This window comes from Eschrichtius robustus, chromosome 16 (genome assembly GCF_028021215.1).
Source record: "Eschrichtius robustus isolate mEscRob2 chromosome 16, mEscRob2.pri, whole genome shotgun sequence".
NCBI lineage: Eukaryota > Metazoa > Chordata > Mammalia > Artiodactyla > Eschrichtiidae > Eschrichtius > Eschrichtius robustus.
In genome coordinates, this window is record NC_090839.1 from 83,405,646 (window position 1) to 83,427,517 (window position 21,872).

At 56.0% G+C, this 21,872-nt stretch overlaps 1 protein-coding gene and 1 pseudogene across 13 annotated transcripts in view; both read right to left on the bottom strand.

The window, feature by feature from the left end:
- Positions 1 to 5,308: 5,308 nt before the first annotated feature.
- Positions 5,309 to 6,228, bottom strand: LOC137778310 (uncharacterized; annotated as a pseudogene).
- ELN (elastin) overlaps positions 5,309 to 21,872 on the bottom strand; it is a 32,951-nt gene continuing 16,387 nt past the window's right edge. For 9 of the 13 annotated variants that reach the window (XM_068565261.1, XM_068565259.1, XM_068565257.1 and 6 more), the window contains 23 exons: positions 21,532 to 21,591; positions 20,889 to 20,945; positions 19,346 to 19,441; positions 19,207 to 19,260; positions 18,265 to 18,522; positions 17,008 to 17,061; positions 16,313 to 16,423; positions 16,053 to 16,091; positions 15,565 to 15,651; positions 14,656 to 14,712; positions 13,585 to 13,680; positions 13,442 to 13,501; positions 12,785 to 12,889; positions 12,064 to 12,102; positions 10,588 to 10,659; positions 10,443 to 10,502; positions 10,056 to 10,139; positions 9,487 to 9,525; positions 9,217 to 9,270; positions 8,611 to 8,655; positions 8,204 to 8,233; positions 7,518 to 7,568; positions 5,309 to 6,337 (listed from right to left, as the gene is read on the bottom strand). In XM_068565261.1, coding sequence (XP_068421362.1) covers positions 6,294 to 6,337; positions 7,518 to 7,568; positions 8,204 to 8,233; positions 8,611 to 8,655; positions 9,217 to 9,270; positions 9,487 to 9,525; positions 10,056 to 10,139; positions 10,443 to 10,502; positions 10,588 to 10,659; positions 12,064 to 12,102; positions 12,785 to 12,889; positions 13,442 to 13,501; positions 13,585 to 13,680; positions 14,656 to 14,712; positions 15,565 to 15,651; positions 16,053 to 16,091; positions 16,313 to 16,423; positions 17,008 to 17,061; positions 18,265 to 18,522; positions 19,207 to 19,260; positions 19,346 to 19,441; positions 20,889 to 20,945; positions 21,532 to 21,591 — 1,652 coding nt within the window. In that variant the 3' untranslated portion in view covers positions 5,309 to 6,293. The remainder of the gene's footprint in view (positions 6,338 to 7,517; positions 7,569 to 8,203; positions 8,234 to 8,610; positions 8,656 to 9,216; positions 9,271 to 9,486; positions 9,526 to 10,055; positions 10,140 to 10,442; positions 10,503 to 10,587; positions 10,660 to 12,063; positions 12,103 to 12,784; positions 12,890 to 13,441; positions 13,502 to 13,584; positions 13,681 to 14,655; positions 14,713 to 15,564; positions 15,652 to 16,052; positions 16,092 to 16,312; positions 16,424 to 17,007; positions 17,062 to 18,264; positions 18,523 to 19,206; positions 19,261 to 19,345; positions 19,442 to 20,888; positions 20,946 to 21,531; positions 21,592 to 21,872) is intronic. The other 4 variants (XM_068565251.1, XM_068565256.1, XM_068565253.1 and 1 more) reach the window with 4 other exon arrangements.

Genomic DNA, 21,872 nt, shown 5'->3' on the forward strand with positions numbered 1-21,872 from the left:
TTTACCAGCACCATTTATCGAAGAGACTATCCTTACCCCATTGTGTGTTTTTGGTACACTTGTTGAAAATCTGTTGATCGTAAATGCATGGATTTACTTCTGGGCTCTCCATTCTGTTCCATTGGTCTCTCTTTCTCTCTCTTTATTACTGTAGCTTTGTAATATATTTTGAAATCAGGAAGTATGATGCCTCCAGCTTTATTCTTCCTGTTCAAGATTGTTTTTGTTATTTGGGGTCCTACATGAATTTTAGGATTGTTTGTGGGAGGATATGGGCTGAAGACCTCCTATTCTGCCATCTTAATAGTGTCATTTCTCTGTAGTTTTCTCTTTTTGTAGTGTCTTGATTTTTTTTTTCTTTAATTTATTTATTTTATTTTTGGCTGTGTTGGGTCTTCGTTGCCGCACACGGGCTTTCTCTAGTTGTGGCAAGCAGGGGCTACCTTCGTTGCAGTGCACAGGCTTCTCATTGCGGTGGCTTCTCTTGTTACGGAGCACAGGCCCTAGGCATGTGGGCTCAGTAGTTGTGGCGCACAGGCTTAGTGCTCCGCGGCATGTGGGATCTTCCCGGACCAGGGCTCGAACCCGTGTCCCCTGCATTGGCAGGCGGATTCTTAACCACTGCACCACCAGGGAAGCCCTCTTCTTGTAGTGTCTTTGTCTGGCTTTGGTATCGGGGTAATGCTGGCCTCTTGGAATGAACTTGGAACTGTTTCTCCTCCTCAATCTTTTGGAAGAGTTTCAGGAGAATTGGTATAAATTCATCTTTAAATATTTGGTAGAATTCACCAGTGGAAACCGTCTGGTCTTGACTTTTCTTTTCTGGGAGGATTGCTTACTGATTCGTTCTCCTTTCTTGTCATTGGTCTCTTCAGATTTTCCATTTTTTCACAATTCAGTCTTGGCAGGTTGTGTGTTTTTAGGAATTTATTCATTTCTTTAGGTTATTCAATTTGTTGGCATACAATTCTTCCAGCTTCTTTTAAGGATACTTGTGATAGCATTTAGGGCCCAGCAGGATAATCTCCCCATCTCAAGATCCTTAACTTAATCACATCTGCAAAGACTCTTTCTCCATATAAGGTAACTGTTAGGGGCTAAATTGCATCCCCCCCTAAAATTCATATGTCGAAGTCCCAACCCCCAACAACTTCAGAATGTCACTGTATTTGGAGATAGAATCTTTAAAGAGGCAATTAGGTTAAAACAGGTCATCAGAGTGGGCCCTAATCCACTATGACTGGCGTCCTTATAAGAAGAGGAGAGTAAGAGACTTATATGCACAGAAGGAAGACCATGTGAGGACACAGGGAGAAGACAGCCACCTACACGCCAAGGAGAGAGGCCTCAGGAGAAACCAACCCTGTGGACACCTTGATCTTGGACTTCCAGCCTCCAGAACTGTGAGGAAATAAATTTCTGCCACTCAGCCTGTGGCAATTTGCTATGACAGCCTGAGCAGACTAATAACAGTAATATTTACAAGGTTTCAGGGATTAAGACCTGGATACCTTTGAAGCTATTATCAGCCTAGCACATTTGCTTACCATTACCACCTCTCTACCAGAGTGTATAACTAGTGAAAGCAGGGAGTTTAAACTATTTTGATCTCAAAACAATGTCTATCCTTAGGGAGTTGCATTCTGGTGGGGAGAGTCAGACAATAAACAAAGACGCAAAGTATACTGTGCTATGTGGTGACATGATGGGTACTGGTGATGGGTGCTCTGGAGAAAGAGAAGGCAGGGCCAAGTCACTGGTCTCCCAAGTGGGGGAGGAAGGTATAGTTTGCAATTTTATTTAATTATCATTATTATTTTTGGCCGCACTGCACAGCTTGCAAGATCCTAATTCCCTGACCAGGGATTGAACCCACGTCCTTTGCAGTGAAAGCTCGGAATCCTAACCACTGGACCGCCAGGGAACTCCCTATAGTTTGCAGGTTTAGAAAGGGGGTCAGGGAAGGACTTTCTGAGAAGGTGACATTTGAATCCAGACCTGAAAGAGGTGAGGATGCCAAGCACGCTGATAACAGAGGGAAGAGCTTTCTGGGCAGGAGAGACAGCAGACGTGGAGGCTGCAGAGGGGTGGCCTGTTGCCTGCAGGGAAGGGAAGAGGGCAGTGTAACCACACGGCCTGGCAGGGGGCCGAGTAGCAGGATGCTGGTCAAACAGCTGGTCAGAACACCTGGTCCAACTCAGGTAGGGGCTCCTCGGCCATTGAAAGGCCTCTGGCTTGGGCCCCGAATGAGACGGGAGCCACAGCAGGATTTTGAGCAGATGTGTGACCTGAGCTGACTTATGTTTTAAAAGGATTGTTTTGGCTGCTGTGTGGAGAGAAGGCTGAAGGGGAGCCAGGGCAGAATCAGGGAGCCGTGTCTGGAAGCTGTGTCAGTCACCCGGGCAAGAACTGCTGGTGGACCAGGGCATGGGGTTGGGAGGGGTGGTTGAACTCTGGTTATCTTCTGAAGGCAGTGACCCAGGATTTGCTGGTGAATCTAGTGTGGGCCGTGGGAGGAGAAGAAGTCTCCAAATCTGCTGGCCTGAACCACTGGAGCTGCTGTTTACTGAGATGGGGAAGGTGGGGAGGAGAGCAGGTTTTGGTGGGGGTGGGCGGACCCATGCTACGCAGGATTATGAGACTTCCAGGTGGAGATGTTAAGAACTGACCTTGAAAACGTGCAAGTCCAGGGTTCAGGGGAGAGGTCTGCGCTGGAGGTGTCAGTTTGGGAACTGCCAACGCATACGTGGTATTTAAAGCCATGAATTATGAGAAATCGAAGCAGGGAGGCGCCAGGGCTGAATGCTGGGGCTGGCCAACTTTCAGAGGCTGGAGAGCTGCAGAGGGATGAGCAAGGGATCTTTTTTGTTTTTTGATTTATCTTTTCTATTTTCAGGACTTTCTCCCATAGACCTGTATCATCCAATACTGTGGCTATTTACACTTAAAAATTTAAATTAAAAAACAAAATTAAAAATTCAATTCCTTAGTCTCACTAGTCATATTTTTAGAGCTCAAGAGCCCACGTAGCTAGTGGTTACACACTGGACACAGCAGATAGAGGACATTTCCATCATCACAGAAAGTTCTGTGGACGGTGCTGCTATAGACCAACTCACACTGACATGTAGGAAAGATACGTACACACAAATGTCCAGGACAGCATTGGTCATAATAGCAAAGTGATTAAATAAATACAACAGATATAGTTACTGGTATGTTAACTCCATGAGGAAAGGGATTTTTGCCCATTTTGTTTACTACTGTATATTCAGCTTCTAAAACCATACCTAGTGCATGGTAGGTAACTCCATAAGTATTTGTTAAATGAATATACAGCTGATAAGGAATGATCTTTGAAACATAGTTTTGATTAAAATAACACCAAGATGCTGAGTAATGCAACTAATATGTGTATATGTTTGTGCATGATGAATAGATGTCTCTGGAAGGGAGGGTGACCAACTATCCCAATTTGCCTGGGGCTGAGGGGTTTCCCAGGATGAGCAAGGGATCTTTTTGCTGAACAAGTGAACGAATGAATGAATCTGGTTTGCCACTACTCTTGGGCAGGCTGTCACTCCTCACTGAATGTCACAGCAGCCCCCCACCCCGTGGTCTCCTTTAACCTACCCCCTACCCGCTTCTGATCCATCCTTCGCCTTTGCTCGGCTCTGCTCCCTCCCACCAGGCAGTCAGAACCATCACAGGGCTGCCCTTCCTGCTTGAAAGGCCTGACCCTCCCTACTCTCTGCTCTATTCTCTGCCTGGTAGATTGCTTCCTGTGCTCTGCTGTCCCCTGGGAAGCTGTCCCTGAGCATCGCCCCACCCCCTTGCTCTTTCCACAGGGTCCTTGTGCGCAGGCGCACGGATACCCATACTGCCGTCTGCTGCCGTCTGCACGGCAGACTGCACCCACACTCCCAACAAACAGCTCCCTCGCCATCCTTCTGGCCTCCACGAGTGCCCACTGACCATGGGGTTCGCTCTCAGGGGGACGGATGCACACATGAGGCCATGTGGGCCCTGGAAGTGGAGTTGGTGGTCTGCGGAGGAAATTCCAGAATCTGGTACCCAAGAGTGTGCTCTAGAAGGGAGTTGTGGGCTCCAGGGGGGCACATCCCCATGCTCTGTGGATTTGTAGCCCTGAGGGGAGGGGGACGACCCTGGGGAATTGGTGCATCCAAGGGTAGTACTGAGCCTCCTGTTGCCACCTGCAGGGTATCATTTGTTATGTTTTGTAAAGAAGTAAAGTGGTGCCCTAGTGGCCATGTGTGACAGTGAGTCTTCCTTAGAGGGGATGTTTAGAGGGAAACATCCATCTGTTTTTCTGAGGTCGGGCCATTTCTTTTTTTTTTTTTTTAATTTTATTTATTTATTTATGGCTGTGTTGGGTCTCAGTTTCTGTGCGAGGGCTTTCTCCAGTTGCGGCAAGTGGGGGCCACTCTTCATCGCGGTGCGCGGGCCTCTCGCTATCAAGGCCTCTCTTGTTGCGGAGCACAGGCTCCAGACGCGCAGGCTCAGTAGTTGTGTCTCACGGGCCTCGTTGCTCCGCGGCATGTGGGATCTTCCCAGACCAGGGCTCGAACCCGTGTCCCCTGCATTGGCAGGCGGATTCTCAACCACTGCGCCCCCAGGGAAGCCCCGGGCCATTTCTTTTCTCTCTGCAAGGCTGTTCACCAAGGCCAAGGGTTTGGTCTGGACAGAAGGGTCATTTTTGTTTCCTCCATCTGTACTCTCAGCATCTAGAGGCCAAGGACTTGGACCTAAGGGGTGAGGGCTGGGGAAGGAGTGTCTGGGTGGGTGAACCCACATCCTCAGAGGAATGAGACCCACTGTGGGTGGGCATGTGTAGGGCTGGCTGCTCTGCTTCCCCTACAAAGGGATTATCATTATTAAAGGACATGCTGAACTAGGAGACGGATCAATTCACCAGAAGCCAATGGCAGGCGATTGGCAGCCCCCTAAATACATTTTGAACAGGTTCCCCAAGGCCGAACCCTGTTCCCTACCTGGACCAGGAGCTGAAGGCAGATGAGGGATTACAAAGGAGGCCAAGACATAGTTTCCTTTAAAAGGTTTTCATTTATTAGTCTTTTCTGAAGCAGTTAATTCTCTTTTCTTATTTAAAAAAAAAAAAAAATCTGTGTTTCACTCAGAGTTATACGAAAGTGATTAAAATGAATCTTCTACTGGGGATGTAGCTCCCCAGATCAGAAAAAAAAAAAAAAAAAAGTTTTTTTTCCCCCATAAACCACAAAAATAAAACCAAATGAGAACATCAACAATCAAAAATAATCCCCAAATATCCAGGACAAAAAATAAAATATTTATTGATCTATCACAGCGAGACACAAAGAGATGGGCGGGACAGGGGGGGAAATGCTCTGAAGTACAGTGGCTCCAGGGGGGGGGACCGGGGATACAGTACTGCGTGGGGGGAGACCCAGTTTTGGGGGGAGATTCCTGCTGCCCCAGTCGGCACAGCCCCTCACAACCTGGGCTCAGGGCCCCTACGTAGGGGTGTGTGTGGTGGGGCAGAGGCAGGGCACAGGCTGCCATGACAGGTTAATCGAGTTGATGGTAGGGGCGCCCAGCCAGCTAGCGGTGCCGGGCAGCCAAATGGGGGCCAGGACGGATGGACGGATGGGCAGATGGGCGGATGAATTCCACAAGAGCAAGAGGGCTATTCCCAATGGGGGGAATCTTCCGACCTGAAGGTGCCCCAGACATGGGGAATAGCGACTGGTAGGGGAGAGTGGGCCAAGGGGGCCAAGAGATAGTGTGACCGAATCCAGCTTGAGGGTTTCGATGCTTGGGTACCAACTGGACCGCAGCCAGAGGTGGGTCCTGGTGGGCAGGGGGAGGTGAGACTGCCCAGGAAGTGTCTGCACCATCTTCAGAGGAGCCCCAGGGAAGGGGTTCCCTAAGGGGCTGCCCTTCCCTCCTCCCTCCCCGCAGGAAGAATGAGAGCACCAGTACGTAGCACCAAGTTCCCTTGGAGATGGAGTGTGTGGAGGGGGAGCTCCTGGGTGGGAAGGGGGTGGGGGCAGGGGCCAAGCCCACCCACCCCTTGCCTCTGAAACAGGGGGCTTCCAGGGGCCCACTTGGCCACCACTCTCTTGTTTCCTTGCCCTGTGGATTTCCAAGGCCACCCTGCCTGCCCTGTTCCCTCCTGGGGTGGGAACTTAGGAGGGGGCATGGGATGGGGGGGGTGTCACAAAGGGTTTACATTCTCCACCAAGCAGTAGCACCAACGTTGATGAGGTCGTGAGTCAGGGGTCCTGGGAAGCTCACTTTCTCTTCCGGCCACAGGCTTTCCCCAGGCAGGCCCCAGCTGGGTGCGGGGAGGCACACACAAGGGTCAGTCTTGGTCGCTTCTCAAGCCCTTGCCCACTCCCCCCAACTCCAAGCTGTTCTTAGCACCCACATCATCACAGCAGGGAACAGAGGCTCCAAGAAGCCACGGGAAGCCTGGACACGACCCCAGGCCACTCTCTGAACTCTTCCGCTGTACAAACTCCCACTGGGCAGGTGGGTGGTAGCAGGACTCCTGCCCTCTCATGCAGAGGGTCTGATTGGTTAACCTTATTTCAAATCATCAAGGCACCGAAGTCTGGTAGTAGGGCCTGGGGTAGCGCCTACCCTTGGGGGAGCTAGATGTGGCTCATTACTGCCACCTGGTGGCAGTGAGCACCATCTTTCTCTCTCTCTGTGAAGCTCATCCAGGGTGTTTGTTGGGAAAGAAAGCCAACAAAAAGAAAAGAAAGCTTGTGTGACAGGACCACAGGCACCAGCTGGTGCCTGACTGAGAGCTGGGCGCCCTGGACGAGGTCAGGCTGCTCTTGCCTCTGCCTCTCCCTGCCCTGGCCTGGGCTGTCTCATCTGCTCAGTGGGAAGCAGGTGGCGGGGGGGAAGGGGATCCGCAGCCTGAGCTGGGCACAGGGGCGGAGCTGGGGCTTCTCTGGGTCTCTTTTGGGCATCGTTGGGAGATGCCTGAGGGCTGGTGATCAGACCCCCCCCACACACACTGCCAGAGGCACATCTGCATCTTGGAGCAAGGGTGTGGCTCTGGGCCGCCTCTGCCCACCCTGCCGGGTCCACCCCTCCGACCCCCTGACTCCAGGGCTCCCTTTGTTGTCGCCTCCATTCTCTCTCTCCTTCTCTGCCCCTCCCAGCCCCTCCCTCCTCCTCATCCCTTCTCTTTCTCTCGGCTCCTCCCTGCAGGGGCGGGTGTGGGTACCAGGGAGGGAGGGGCTGCCAGGCCTGGCCTGGATGAGCCTGGAGGGTCCTGGGCCCACTCTCAGCTCTGCGTGTCTGTGTCGCAGGTAGAAGAACGGGTGGGTAAGGTGTCCAGCTCTGCCCCAGCCTCCCCACTCCCTGCCAGGCCTCGTCTGACGTGCTGCCCTCTCTCCCAGGCTGACGGGTCCCATCACTCCGCCTCTGCCCGACACCCACCCTCCCACCCCCCCCCCCCCCCCCCCCCGCCCACTTCCAGGGGCTGAGTCTCTACTCACCTTGGTATCCCAGGGCTCCCAGAGCCCCTCCGTAGAGCTTGGGAGGTTTGCCTGTGGAGCGAAGGCCGGGATTGGTGAGGAGGCCAGGCCTTCCCGCCCCGCCCCCCCCGCCCCTCCACGCGCCTCCATCTTGCAGCAGCGGGTTCCAAAGGCCTCTCTGACCCCGGCCCTACCCTCCTGTCCAACCTCGCTCCTTGCAGATGGCCTGCTGCCTGTGGAGGACTGAGCAGCTCTGCGGCGCCTTCTCCCACCACAGTCAGACCCTGGCCACGCCTCCCAGGGGCAGCCTTACCCCCCACTGACAGGCTCCAGGCTCAGCCTCCCTGACCACCTGCTTGAACAGGCCTTGTTCTTCCCCTACAGTTTCTTTCCTTTTCTATGGGACCTTGTCAACCTCTCTGGTTAGACCTTAAGACCCAGGCTGACCCAGGTCCCTGTCTCACTCCTGGTGCCCAGTCGAGTGCCCGGCTGGGAGCCGCAGGAATCGGGGTCCCCATATCCCCACATCCCAGGGCTGACTTCAGCTTCTGTGATTCCCCGTGGGGCTCCCTCGGGTCCCCACGCCAGAGGGCCAGCCCAGGGCCGTGGCTGCACTAGCCGCTCCCTCAGCAGGATCGACCCCCGCCCTGCAAAGGAGCTCAGGGCCCTGCTTGAACTGGGGCCCCTTGTTCTTATGATAGACTCACCACCGACTCCCAGGCCCCCGGCTCCGCCACCTACAAGGCAAGGAGAGGGGTCGTGAGTGTGCCCACCTCTGGGGTGCCCGCCAAGCCCTCCCGGGCAGCCTGGGCCTCGTCTGAGAGGGGCCAAGTTCTGGGCTTGGGTGTTGGAAGCCCTTGGCTTTGCCTCTATCAGTGACTATCAGTGACTGTGGCACTCTCTGAACCTCAGTTTGCCTCATGTGAACATGGTGTGTTGGAAAAGCTAATGCTCCCTGGCCTGGCACGGGAGGGAGAGGAGAAGGGGAAAGCCAACTCTGTGCAATCTGAGGGCGTGGGGTACCCTTCGGGTCCTGGCTCAGCCCTTCTGAGCAGGAGCTGAACCAGGGGAAGGAGGAAGGATGGGGCCCAGGGCGGGGGGAGCCTGGTCATACCTGGGAAAATAGGAGACAGTCCGAAGCCAGGCCTTGCTGCGACCCCTGCAGGAGGGGTTTGGGGTTGGTGGGGGGCAGGGGCAGGGCCCACCCCAGCCTTGCCAGCTATTGCCTCTCCGACTAGGACCGCCTCCTCCCACTGCCCCCTCCCCACTGCCAAAGCAGCTTTCTTAACAAAGCTGGTCCCCTCCTGGCATCCTGGGAAGTGGCTCCATGGCCTCAGCTCGTCGGCCTGGTGCCTGAGGCACATGTGCCCACCTGACCCTGAGGCCCGCCCCTCCGCCCAGGATGCCTCCTCTCCTGGACTGTCCCCTCCGCCCAGGATGCCGCCTCTCCTGGACTGTCCCCTCCGCCCAGGATGCCTCCTCTCCTGGACTGTCCCCTCCGCCCAGGATGCCTCCTCTCCTGGACTGTCCCCTCCGCCCAGGATGCCTCCTCTCCTGGACTGTCCCCTCCGCCCAGGATGCCTCCTCTCCTGGACTGTCCCCTCCACCCTCTCTCTGTGCCCCTGTGCCAGATGCAGCTTCAGAGTCCCAGCTGCTAGGCAGCCAGGCCTCCTCCAGGGCCGGGCCGAGCTGAGGATTTCACAGCAGAGGTGGTCCCTACCTCCAAGTGGGAACGGCCTGGCGGCGCCTAGGAAACCTCCAAGGCCAGCGGCACCTGAGAAGAGGGCAGATGGGGGTCAGGACGAGCCACAGTTTAAGGGACCCTGAGCATCCCCTCTGGGGTCTGGGGTCAGGGATCTCCCGGATGTGCCTTCAGGGGTATCGTGAGCAGGACTGAGGCCTGCGCCGGGGCGGGGACAGGGCAGTGGGGGTGGGGCGTACGTAAGCAGCCTGCAGGCCTGGGCAGAGGGAGGCGTCGGGAGCAACTCACCATATTTGGCTGCTTTAGCAGCTGCAGCTGGGGACACACCTGGGGAGATGGGGAGCATGAAGGCCCAGGAATATCTCCTCCCTCCCCAAGTCATGTCCCCCTCCTGACCTGCTCACCGATCTGCCATCTGCCTACTGACTCATCCTTCCACCATCCCTCCACCCCGCCTTCATCCGTCCATCTTTCCAGAAGTCTTTATTAAGCTCCTACTGTGTGGCCAGCCTTGTGGAGGACATGGGGTAAGAGACTTCAGGCCAGGTCAGGTAGGGAGACACAATGATGACCCAAGAGAGAGAAATGTTAACATAAGGTCCACCATGATGGCAGAGACTTTGGGAAAGTAATTTCCCTCCAAGCTTTGCTTTTCTTCTCTGGAAAATGGGCATAACCATCGCTATCCTAATGAACTCCCACTTGAGGTGGTTGGGTGAATTGAAAGAGAGGGAGGGGACTGGGACACCCAGCCGCAAGGGGCAGCCCTCGCTAAGCCTGCTCAGGCCCCTCCAAATGCTGCAGGAGCCCAGAGAAGGGGGCGGTCATGCACTCACTGATTCCAGGGTACCCCTTACCTCCAAGGCCCACAGCCCCTGGGACAACTCCAAGCCCTCCGACTCCGAGCCCACCGACTCCGAGCCCACCGGGTACCCCCAGCCCTGAGGAGAGAGCTGTGCATTAATCCCCGCACGTGAGAGCAGCTGGTCTGTCCGCGGTGGGGTGCGGGAGGAGGTGGGGGGGGGGGTGGGGAGATCATCCCAGGGCCCAGGTGGAGCCTGAGCCCCCAGGGCCTTGGAGGGCTAGTGGGGCCAGGAGGTGGGCCGGGCCCCTGGGAGACGATGCCTCTGAGGGCCTCAGGAACAGGTCAGGGAATATGTGCTCCATGGTGCGTGGTCAGGACCCCTCCCCTCCTGTCAAACCCTAGAAGCCTGGCGGCAGCCCCGCCTCAAGCCTGTGCTCACCAAACTGGGCGGCTTTGGCGGCAGCTTTGGCGGCAGCAGCCACAGCATCAGGTCCGGCTCCTGGGGACACAGAGGGGGCTCAGGGCGGGACTCTCCATGGGTCAGTCCCCCTCAATGCCCAGCCTGTCCTGGGGTTTCAACTCACCTACCACACCACCTGGGACACCGACTCCGCCAAGACCTCCAACGTCTCCAAGGGCCCCAGGCACTCCTGCTCCTGTGGAGAGAGGACAAAAAGTCAATCCTCCCCTTTCTGAAGGACAGGGTCTCCCGGCCCTAGGGCTACTAGGCAAGTAGACAGGTGGCTGAGGCCATGTGACCTAGTGGAAGGAACATTGGACAGAAGTCCATAACCAGACACCTGGGTCTGAGGTAGAGCTCTGCCCTGACCCATCGGGCAAGGGCACACCCCCTTGAGCCTCAGCCTGCCTGTCTCCTCTCCTTCCTCCCGGGCTGGCGCTGGGACCTGCAGGTGGTCACAGTGGTGGCTGTGGCCACAGGCTGCCAAGGGTGGAGGACTAGTCTCAGGTCCTGACAGCCCTGGGTTTGAATCTGGCTTCTCCACTCGTCATAGCTGTCACCTCTCTGAGCCGCAGAGTTGCATCTCTATAAAGGAGATCATGATCCTTACGCCTGCTCACCTATAGGTGTTTGAAGAGTGAAAGGACCTCTGAGTGTGAACCACTGTCCAGTACAGAGCTGCCAGGAGCGGCAGCAGCAGGAGTTACAGCTAGCGCTTTAGGGGGACACTCATGGTCCGCGTGTCACACTTATCAGACTGCTCCGGGCGGCAGGAAAGGTAGGTACTATTAGCCCCATTTCGCAGATGAGAAAATTGAGGCACAGCAGTGGTTAAGCAATGTGTTCAAGGTTTCATGGGCAGGAAATGACTTCGGAGCCAGAGCCCTTAACTGCTCTGTTTCCCTGGCAATGGCTGCCGAACTCAGGCCAGCAGAGCCGCCAGCGAGGAACAGGAGAGGGGCCTGTGGGTCATCAGTCCCGCCGTGGGCGGGGGCTGAGGAAGCTGGGATTTTCCGAGGTGGAAACTGGCCCCACGTGGACCGGCCAGGCCTGGTTGGCAGTTCCCTGGCGGAGGCCCCGGCCCAGATCCCAGGAGGCCGGGAATGCAGGGGGACATAGACGGTGTGGATCTGGCCAGGCGGGGCTGCCCGAGTGCCAAGTGCGGGGGGAGGGCAGGTCTGCCACGTCCTCGTGGCTCGTGGCGGGCGCAGTCATGCTGACAGGGAGGCAGGGGCCCAGATGAGGAGTCCTGGCTTTGCTGGGAGAGCAGCCCCGGCCCCTCCCTGGCCTTGGGCCCCGTGAAACTGTCAGGGTCTGAGGGGTCTTAGGGACCATGCTCCTCACCAAAGTGAAACTGCCCCCAGCGGGGCTGGAAATGTGAAGAGCGGTTTTGGTTGTCCTGGGGCTGGAGGCACTCTAGGCATTTAGTGGGCAGGAGCCAGAGTCTGCTGAACCATCATTAATGCTTCCTAGAAACTGCCTTTTTCCATCCTGACCATCCCAACCCTGCGCTGTAGGCTCCAGGCACTGGGCCCTGGCCCAGGGGGAGGGGAGCTGGGTGACCAGGTGCTGTCAGGGATGGTGTGTGGGGTGCACTCACCGTACTTGGCAGCTTTAGCTGCGGCCAGGGCTCCAGGTACTGGGGAAAAGGGCAAAAGGAAGAGTAGGGTGGTCAGCAGCTGAGCTCTGTGCCTGGGGATTCTGCTTCCTCCAGGGAACCCTCCTTGACTTCCTCAGCCTTCTTTGCTTCTCTCAAAGCCCTGAAGCTGTGGCTCTGCAGCCAGGAGCTCACCCAGCCAAGTACAGAGCTTCAGTGTCTAACTGTGCCTCTACCAGTCTGGTCTGGGGGTGCTTGAGGGCTGAACTGTGCCTCCTCCTTCCATCTGTCCCCTCCCGTCTCCTCTAGGCCCAGCGTGGTCTGCCTGAGGCTGGACATAGAGCAGGCTCAGTAACTAGTAGATGAAGAGCTAGAGTTCCTAGTGGCCCCCTTGCCACAGCGCACTGCTGAAGGGGCGCCAGGCTAGCCCACCCACACCACTGACCCCAGGGACCTCCAGCCTCCTTCCTTGGGTGGTGGGCTTCTTCTCAGTTTGGAGCCCTGGCACCCTTCCACTGAGGAGACAGAATCTCTGAAATCTGGCAGAAGAGGACCCTTCGCCTGGCCTGCCCACATCCTGTTACCCCAGTTGTCTCTAACTGCTCAGGAGAACCTAATGGGGAATTTATTGCACACCTCTGAGTGGAGGGGACGTGCTGGGAGGAGAGGGCTCCCTCCTCTGAGGTCAGGGGCGTTTCTGTTCAGCCCCTAGAAGGCCCCTCACCTGCACCTGCCCCAAATCCAGGAACACCAACACCAACTCCAAGTCCAGGAACTCCAACACCGGGTCCAAATCCGGGAACGCCGGCAGGAAGCCCAGCGGCAGCCCCTGGGGGAGATGGGGAGTGGGGTGGTGGCAGCAGGCAGGGAACAGGCCCTTTTTGGGGTGTACGGCTCAGGGAGCTGAGTCAGGCCCCAAGGGAAGGGGTCCAGACCCCCTTAATCTGCCCTCTACGCTGCCACCAGAATGGTCTTCCTAAAACTCTCATTGACCACCAAGTCCAGCCCTTCCCCAGGCTGGCATTCAGGGACACACACCCTGGACACCACTGCCCTTTTCAGGCTAACCTCCTGTTCCTCCCTTTTGGATGAACTCATTTGATTCTCCTAACAAGCCTCTGTGACAGGTGCCATCGGTACCCACACGAGAGGACAGGAAACTCAGAGGTCACTCAGCTAGTGTGTGGCTCAGGACTCGAACCCGGGTCTCCCTCAGGCCAAATCTGCACTTCCAATCCCTCTGTCTGCCGCCTTGTGGGCCTCATGAGGCTGCAGGGCGGGCCTGAGATATGGCATGTCCTGGGGTCCAGTTTAGGCTTGGGTCACGCTGGGCCAGGCCTGGGCTTGTGGGGTGAGGAGAGAAGGCAGGCAGGGCACTCACGGAACTGGGCTTTGGCGGCCGCCTTAGCAGCGGATTTGGCTGCAGCTGGGGCCCCTACTCCTGGGAGGAGAGAGAGGGGGTTCAAGGATGGCGCCCATGGAGCATTCAGAGGCCCCTCAGGCCCACTTGCTCACACTGCTTACCTATGACGCCACCGGGGCCAATGCCAACACCGGGAACCAGCCCGACACCGGGACCCAGCCCGACACCGGGGCCCAGACCGACACCTGGGCCTAACCCTGCAAGACAGAGAAGAGCTCATCCTTAACCAAGTCCTGATCAAGGAGGGCAGAAGCTAATGGAAAGAGCAGCGGACTGGAGGTCAGGAGCCCTGGGTCCTTAGCCAGGCACAGACTTGCTGTGTGACCTTGGACAAGTTACTTTCCCTTGATGGGCCTCAGCTTCTTCATCCCTAATATGAGGTCTGGGCAGGATCAGGAGTTCTTAAACTTTGGAGTTACAAGGGCCCCTTTGAGACTCCTGAGGGTGATGGAGGCAGACTTATGTAGTAAAGGGAGCTCTGCAAGACAGGCAGGACTGGCTTCCAAACTCAGCTCGGCCACCATTTAGCTGTGTGACTATGGGCAAGTCTCTTAGGCTCTTGGAGCCTCAGTTCCCACATCTGTGAAATGGGCATAAGAGTACCAATTTCATAAGGCTGGTGTAGTGATTACCTCAGCAAATGATAGTTTCACAAAAAAGAGTTGTTTATCACATGTGAGTTTGGGGGTCAGCAGACCTGAAGTTAAGATTTCTCTGGCTCTAAAGTGAGCTGTTTCGCTATGCCATATTCAGGAAGGTATGGGAACCTGGGGCTGCCAGGGTGGCCCTCAGATGAAGCAGGACATGGAGAACCTTGTCAGGGAGCAAGAACATGGCTGTCCCTTGGGGTAGGTGGGAGCCCAGAGGAGCCCAGCATTTGTTCCAGAAGCAGGGCAAGGCCCCAGCTGGACTGGGAGGCAGCAGTGGCTTTGGGAAGGGTAGGGGGTGTGTTCTGGAGGGCTCGCCAGCACCTGTTCTCACTTTGCCTTCCTAATCAGAAACTTCATCCACACCCCTCAAAGTGGTCAGATGGGCCAAAAGCTGTGAGGAAGGCCCACGCCCAGAACATGACAGCCTAAGGAGGGGGGTCTGCCAGACCCCAAAGCAGGGACACAAGAGAGCAGTGCTCTAGGCTGAGGGTCGAAGACAGGACTGGCAGGGGGCTCACTTACCAAACTGGGCAGCTTTGGCGGCTGCTTTGGCGGCTGCAGCTGCCTGGATCCCTGCCCCTGGAGATGTGAAGAGTGTGGAGTGGTCCTCAGCACCACTTCCGCCTCTTACCCGCCCTCCACAGTGGAAAGGCTTCTCAGAGACCACCTCTAGGGAACTGTCCCCTCACCCAGGAAACCCAGCGTGAGGCAGGCCCGCTCTCAGATGGCCCACCAGCCGCCCTGGGCACGTCCCTTCCCTGAGAAGCAGCTCTGAGACTGTGGCCTTCTAGCTCTGCCCATGGTGGAGGGCAGCCCGAAGCTGTCTCTCCTAAACCTCAGTCTAAAAGATTTCTGTAGCTTTCTGCTGAAGGTGATGTTAGTTTTTAAAAATCCTAATCACGTCCGTATCCAAAACTATTAGAGGTAGCGCCACATTTCTTGGGGGGAAACTCAAAAGGGGAATTTCCTCCCAGAAAGAAGAAGAAATGCAGAAGAGAAATCTTCTGGTGGGAAAAAAACAACCAAGGAAGGCTGTAAATTAATCTCATTGTAATTCTTAATCTCCTCCCCTTGGAGAAAGAGTGCCGGGAAAACAAAGGCTGACACAGGCCCTCCCACCTGATCAGAAACCAGAAAGGCCCCGTGAGGGGTGAACGAGGCCCCCCAACCCTGGTAGAGCAGAGTTCCACTGCCTATTGGGCTGACATCCTGAGCGTCCCAGGGGTAGGTAGGGGACTTGCCGGGTTCATTCAGCAATCTGGAATCCCATGGGGGCTCTTCCCTCCAAACTAAGGGAAATTGCTTTGTCTCTACCCTTGTCTCTGGGCTCAGTCTTGTCATCTGTAAAATGGTACACTTGACATAGGCCACCTCCAGGGCCCCTTCCATGAGATAAGCCAAACCCATGTCTGGGTTGGGGACACAGCTCACCTGGTACCCCTACAGCGCCTGGCACACCTGGTATTTCTCCTCCGGCACCTGGCACCAGCCCTCCCAGGGCTCCTGCTCCTGCAGCACCTGGAGGGGTGAAGAGCATCCAGCTCTGCCCTTGAAGTGCCCCCTTCTTGGGGGAGCAGAGGGTGGAGGTAGGGGTTGCATAATGGCATAATGGTTGTGTATGGACGGGCACCTTTAACTCGGTGGTCTGGGGGAGATAAGCCAGGCACCAATGATCCTAATGGTGCGCAATTGAAAAGCGCAGAAAACTTCACTGTGGCTTTGGAAGATGGGCCCAGGGGCTTCCGACCTTGACCCAGGCCATTTCAGCCCTGGAGGCCCTAGTGTGAGGTTGCTCTGCCCTCGTGTTGGAGAATTGCTCTGAGCTTTGAGCCTGGGCCCTGCAGGAGAGCAGGGCTGCGGTGGGGAGGAGGGGAGGGCATGGCCCTGGGCGTGAGGACAGGCAGGGCTGGGGCACTTACCGATCTTGGCTGCCTTGGCGGCGGCTGCCTGGGCTGCTGCTATGAGGAACGGAGAAAGAAAGAGACTCAGAAACCTTGCTGGATCTCAGCCAGGCTGTGCTGACAGAGCTCCTGCCCCAAAGGCACTGGAGACCCTCCCTGCGCTCTCCCCCAACTCCTCCCTGAGCTCGGCGAAGCCCAGTCTACCCTCCCCCACCCCCACCCCCATCCGGCAAGCCCCCACCCCTTCCCTGTTTCCCCCGCATGGAACCAAGGCTCACGGGAAAGGCCAGCTCCAGGAACACCTCCGACTCCGACACCGAAGCCAGGAAAGCCCCCAGCACCGACGCCGAAAGTGGGAATACCTCCAACTCCCACTCCGCCTCTGGCCCCTGCAGAGAGAAGAGAACCAAGTGGAAAACGATCTCAATGAGAGAGGCTGGGAAGGGCTCTGGGGGACGCTGGACTGGAGAAGAGGATGCGAGCTTCCCCTAAGTCTGGTCCATGAAGGACAGGAAACCATGGGACACCTGGGCCCCCCACCAACTTCCTCCCTACTGACACCCCCCAGTGTGTCTCCAGCCCCTCTCTTCTCTGAGCGCTTGGGGAAGAGCCTCTTTGTTGAAGATGGAAAGACTGTGCACAGGTCCCCTATCCCCAGCCAGTCTTGGGCTCCTCTGAGAGGGTCCTGGCCAGAGCAGGGAGGGTCAGGGACACTGTCTCCACTGGGAATGCCGTACTGGGACTCTCCTATCACCCAGTCCCTTGGCCTCATGGTGGGAGACAACTGGGGGAGACATAGTCCTAGGGCCCAACAGGGCCAAGTCCCAGCTCTGCCAGTGACTTGCTGTGTGGCCCTGGGCAAGTCACTCCCCTTCTCTGGGCTGTACAACGGGGACTAGAAGATGACGGTCCTTTAGTTCTGGCAAGTAAAGGCCAGAATAGGGTGGGGCGGAGCTATCAGCACAGGACTCACCGAATTTGGCTGCTTTGGCTGCTGCTTTAGCAGCTGCAGCTGGTGACACAGCCCCTGTAGAGACCAAGGGAAACACAAATGCTCAGGAGAGAATGGAGCAGAGATGCGCTATATATATCCCTCTGTCCACCCATCTGTCTTTCAGTCCATCTTCTTTCTATCTGTTGAGCCAACACAGAGTGGTCCATCCATTTACTCACACATATATCTCCATCAGCCCATCTGTCCATCTGTCTATCCAGCCACCCATTCATCCATCTGCTGACCTTCCTGTATGGCTGTCCATTTGTCTATCTTTGGACCTCAATCTACCCACTCAACCACTTATCTCTCTGTCCACCCACACACGCATTTATCCATCCATCTATCTATCTATCTATTCATCTAAATATCTAACCAACCAACCATTTTGATTTTCTTTTTCTCGCGGCGCCCACGGCACGTGGGATCTTTGTTCCCCGACCAGGGATCAAACCCTCACCCCCTGCACTGGGAGCGCAGAGTCTTAACCACTGGACTGCCAGGGAAGTCCCCCATCCATTTTGTATTTGCCTTCTACCCACCCATTCATCTGCTCATCTACCCACGTGTTTATACATCCATCCATCCATCCATCTATCCATCCATCCATCCATCCATCCATCCTTCTAACCACTTATCTTGTCCCCCACCTGCCTATTCATCTCTCTTTTCATTTACCCATTTAACTCACCATCCACCATTTTACCTATATCTATCTATCCATCCATGTAACCACCCATCCTTGTATCTGTCCCTTCATCCACCCACCACCCACTCTCTCATCCATCAATTTGCCTACTCATCCACATGGCCATTCACCTACCTCCCTAGCTGTCCCTCTGCCCATCCACCCCCCCCATCCATCTATCCACCCATCTACCTACCCACCCATCTATCCACCATTTACTGAGCACATATTCAGCTAAGGGCTGGGAACACAGAGATGAAAAAGACATGGTTCCTGCCCCCAGGAGCACACTGACAGCCAAAAGGTGAATTCAAGATGATGCTGGCCGTAGTTAATTAGGAGGTGGTTATATCCCAAGGGAGAGAAGATGACCAAGGGTGTGGAGAGAAGAGGATAGAGTGGGGAGGTGTCGGGGAGAATACAAAAGTCTTGGCAATAATTTCAACATCTCTCTCTTACACACACACATACACACACACACACACACACACACACACACACAGAGCCAAGCTCACCTGGTCCACCCATGATGCCCGGGCCCCCAATACCTGGGATTCCAACACCTGGGACTCCAACACCTGGGACTCCAACACCAGGGACTCCAACACCTGGGACTCCAACTCCTGGGACTCCAACACCTGGGACTCCAACTCCTGGGACCCCAACACCTGGGACTCCAACTCCTGGGACCCCAACACCTGGGACTCCAACACCTGGGACCCCAACTCCTGGGACTCCAACTCCTGGGATGCCGACTACTCCTGGGCCAAAGCCTGGCGCACCAGGCACTAAGCCTGCAGCAGCGCCTGTGGAAGGAAAGGATTGTTCCCCTGGCCTGGACCCTGTGGGAACCTCAGAGGGCCTCCAGGGGCATGACTCTGGGGAGCTACAGGAGTGGCAGGTCCTGAGTGCAGGATCCCAGGTCAGCGGGCATTGCATCTGCATGGATCCAAGTCATCCGAGAGAAGGGCAGGGAAATGAGGGAACCCCGACAGAGCTCTAAGGGTTTGCATCTATGGTTGGGAAGAGCGCAGTCTAGCTCTAAAGCAGAGTCAGAACGCTCCTCTGGGCACCCAGGCAGTTGGTGCAGCAGCTCTGGGTGGCCCTGGGGGAAAGTGGGAGGAGACAGATACTCCACAGGGTCCCTGCCCTCTGCTGAGTCAGTCAGTGGAGAGCACGGGACAGAGTCTCCCAGGCAGAGTGGCCAGAATGGGCAGAAGCAAGGAGGCATGACAATGACGCTTTAACTCACCATCCACCATTCTACCTATATCTATCTATCCATCCATGTAACCACCCATCCTTGTATCTGTCCCTTCATCCACCCACCACCCACTCTCTCATCCATCAATTTGCCTACTCCTGGCACTTCGTGCCCCAGATGGACGAAGGCAAAGTCCATCCAGCCTTATAGGACTAGGGTCTCCAAGGCCCATGCAGAGGCCAGGGCTGGCCGGAGCCCTGGTCCTGCCCCCTGTGGGGACACTCACCATATTTGGCTGCCTTAGCGGCAGCGGCAGCGGCAGCATCTGGAGCCCCGGCCCCTGGAGAGAGAGCCGCAGAGGGTGAGGCCCTTCCCCTACAGCATCCTCAAGGAGACCCTCCACCCCCTGCTGGAGTGGACACGACCTGCGATGCCTCCGATGCCAGGAATCACGCCGGGCCCGCCAGGAATGCCAGCACCTCCAACACCAATGCCAGGGAGAACGCCGGCTCCTCCAGCACCTGTTAGGAGGGGGATAGTGCAAATGTGGCTCCCAGGGGCCCCTCCTGAGGCCAGGCAGGAGGCTACTTGGATGCTGGTGTTTTCACAGTGCAATCTCCTCTGGGAATGAGGGCCAGGCATCTCCAGCTGGGCCTGCTTGGGAAGGCCCCCACCCCACTGTTCCTTGACTCACCCCCAAAGTGTCCATTTCAACACCCTCATTAAGGGACTTGTATGTTTTCAGACAAATCCCATTCTAATCACTGCCACATACTGAGAAACCACAAGCGGCCACTCCCCGGGCCAGAGGGGCCCCTGCAAGAATGTTCAAGACTTCCTCTCCCTGTGTTCCGAAGACGCGGCCAAGTTTACAATCCAAGCGCCTGGCTGCCTGGCTCTGGCAGCCCCTTGCCGTCCCACTCTCCTGCTCCCACATTCCAGCCATCCCCTCCAGCCTTGGGGGCTTGGAGGGAGGGCTTGTGGGGCCTCCGTGGGGCAGGCCTCCAGCTCAGTGCTACAGGCTACAGGAAGGGCTCCCCTGGGACTGGGGTAGAGGTGAAGACTTCACCCCCCATGATCTGACTCTGAACTGGGGAATCACCCGGGACAGGGGGACAGATGCCCACTTTGCTCCCCACGTGGGCATAGAGAAGGCCATGCCACATCTACTAGCCAAGGGATCATGGGCTTGAGGAGCTAGTTAAAAGTTTTATAGTACATATTAAATTGATACTAAACTATTAAATTGTTTAAATGCTCATATAGGTACCACCTAAAATTATCATTCTAACCACGCTTTTACCCATTCCCTCTGCCTGCTCCCTCCTATTTTAACCACATGGCAAACTCCACCTATATTTTAAGGCCTGAATCAAATATTTTCTCTGAGAACGCTTCCTGATTATCCCCAGGTAGAAACAACGTCTCCCTCTTGACTCCCACAGCAGTGCCAACATTCTCCAGCAGAGCTCTTATCTGTCCCTGGTCTCTGAAATGGATGGGTGGAGGGAGGGAGGGACAGAAGGAGGGAGGGATGGATGAATGGATGGATGGGTAGATGGATGGATGGATGGAGAGATAATTGGGTGGATAGATGGATGGAAGGATGGATGGATGGAGGGAGGGATGGATTCATGGATGGATGGATGGAGGGAGGGACAGAAGGAGGGAGGGAGGGATGGATGAATGGATGGATGGAGGGATGGGTGGATGGATGAAGAGATGGATGGAGGGATGGAGGAATGGAGGATTGGAGGGTGGAGTGAATGGATGGATGGAAAAAAGAATGAATGAATGGATGGATGGAAGGAGAGAGGAACGGGTGGTGTTGCAAAAGTTGGATAAATGGGGGTGGAGTGGGGAGGGGCCACCTTAGTTAGTTATCTGTGAGGAAGGCTCTCAGTGGTAATAGGGATGGAGAGGTTGGGGGGCTGGCAGCTAGCAGGCAGGGACTCCAGGCGTACTCACCAAGTTTTGCTGCTGCTTTAGCTGCTGCTGCTGCTGCTGCAGCCTGTGTGCCAACCCCTGGGGGAGAGGAAGGAGAGAGACTCTGGAAAGTGTGCCCCTGCATCTCCAGAGCCCACCTATTCCAGCCCCAAGAAAACCAACTGGTTCGGGGCTTCCCTGGTGGCGCAGTGGTTAAGAATCCGCCTGCCAATGCAGGAGACACGGGTTCAAGCCCTGGTCCAGGAGGATCCCACATACCGCAGAGCAGCTAAGCCCGTGCACCACAACTGCTGAGCCTACGTGCCACAACTACTGAAGCCCGCACACCTAGAGCCTGTGCTCCACAACAAGAGAAGCCACCGCAATGAGAAGCCCTCGCACCGCAATGAAGAGTAGCCCCCGCTCGCCGCAATTAGAGAAAGCCGCGCACAGCAACAGAGACCCAATGCAACCAAAAATAAATAAATAAATAGATTTATATATAAAAAAGAAAACCAACTGGTTCACATCTGGGTGTGGATGTGGGGTTTCATAGCATGCAGAGGTTGAGGATCCTTCTCCAGGCTCAGACCCGGGGTCTGGATGTAGGGTGGGCTGGCCTGCTTTATGGAGCCTCGGTGATTAGTGCCCCCTTTGGCTGGCAGTGGGGTGAGGCTCTCCTTACCTGTCCCTGTCGGGTACCCGGCCTTGCCCGCGGCACCAGCTACTCCTCCAGGCCCATAGCCTGCAAAACGAGAGCCTCTGGGCATCCACGTGGACCTCACCGTGGCTGCCCCCTCCCCTGCCCTTCAAGGGCCAGGCCACCCAGAGTCTCCACCTGCCCCCCCCACAGCCAGAGTTAAATACAAATGTGTATGGGATGGTTATTCCCATTTTACAGACAAAGACACTGAGGCTCAGAGAAGAAACCGGTTCTCCCAAGACCTGGTGATAAGTGCGAGGGCCAGGATTGAGAATGAGGCTGTCTGAGTCCAAGTTCCATGTCCCCTCCTTCGGGGACTCCCA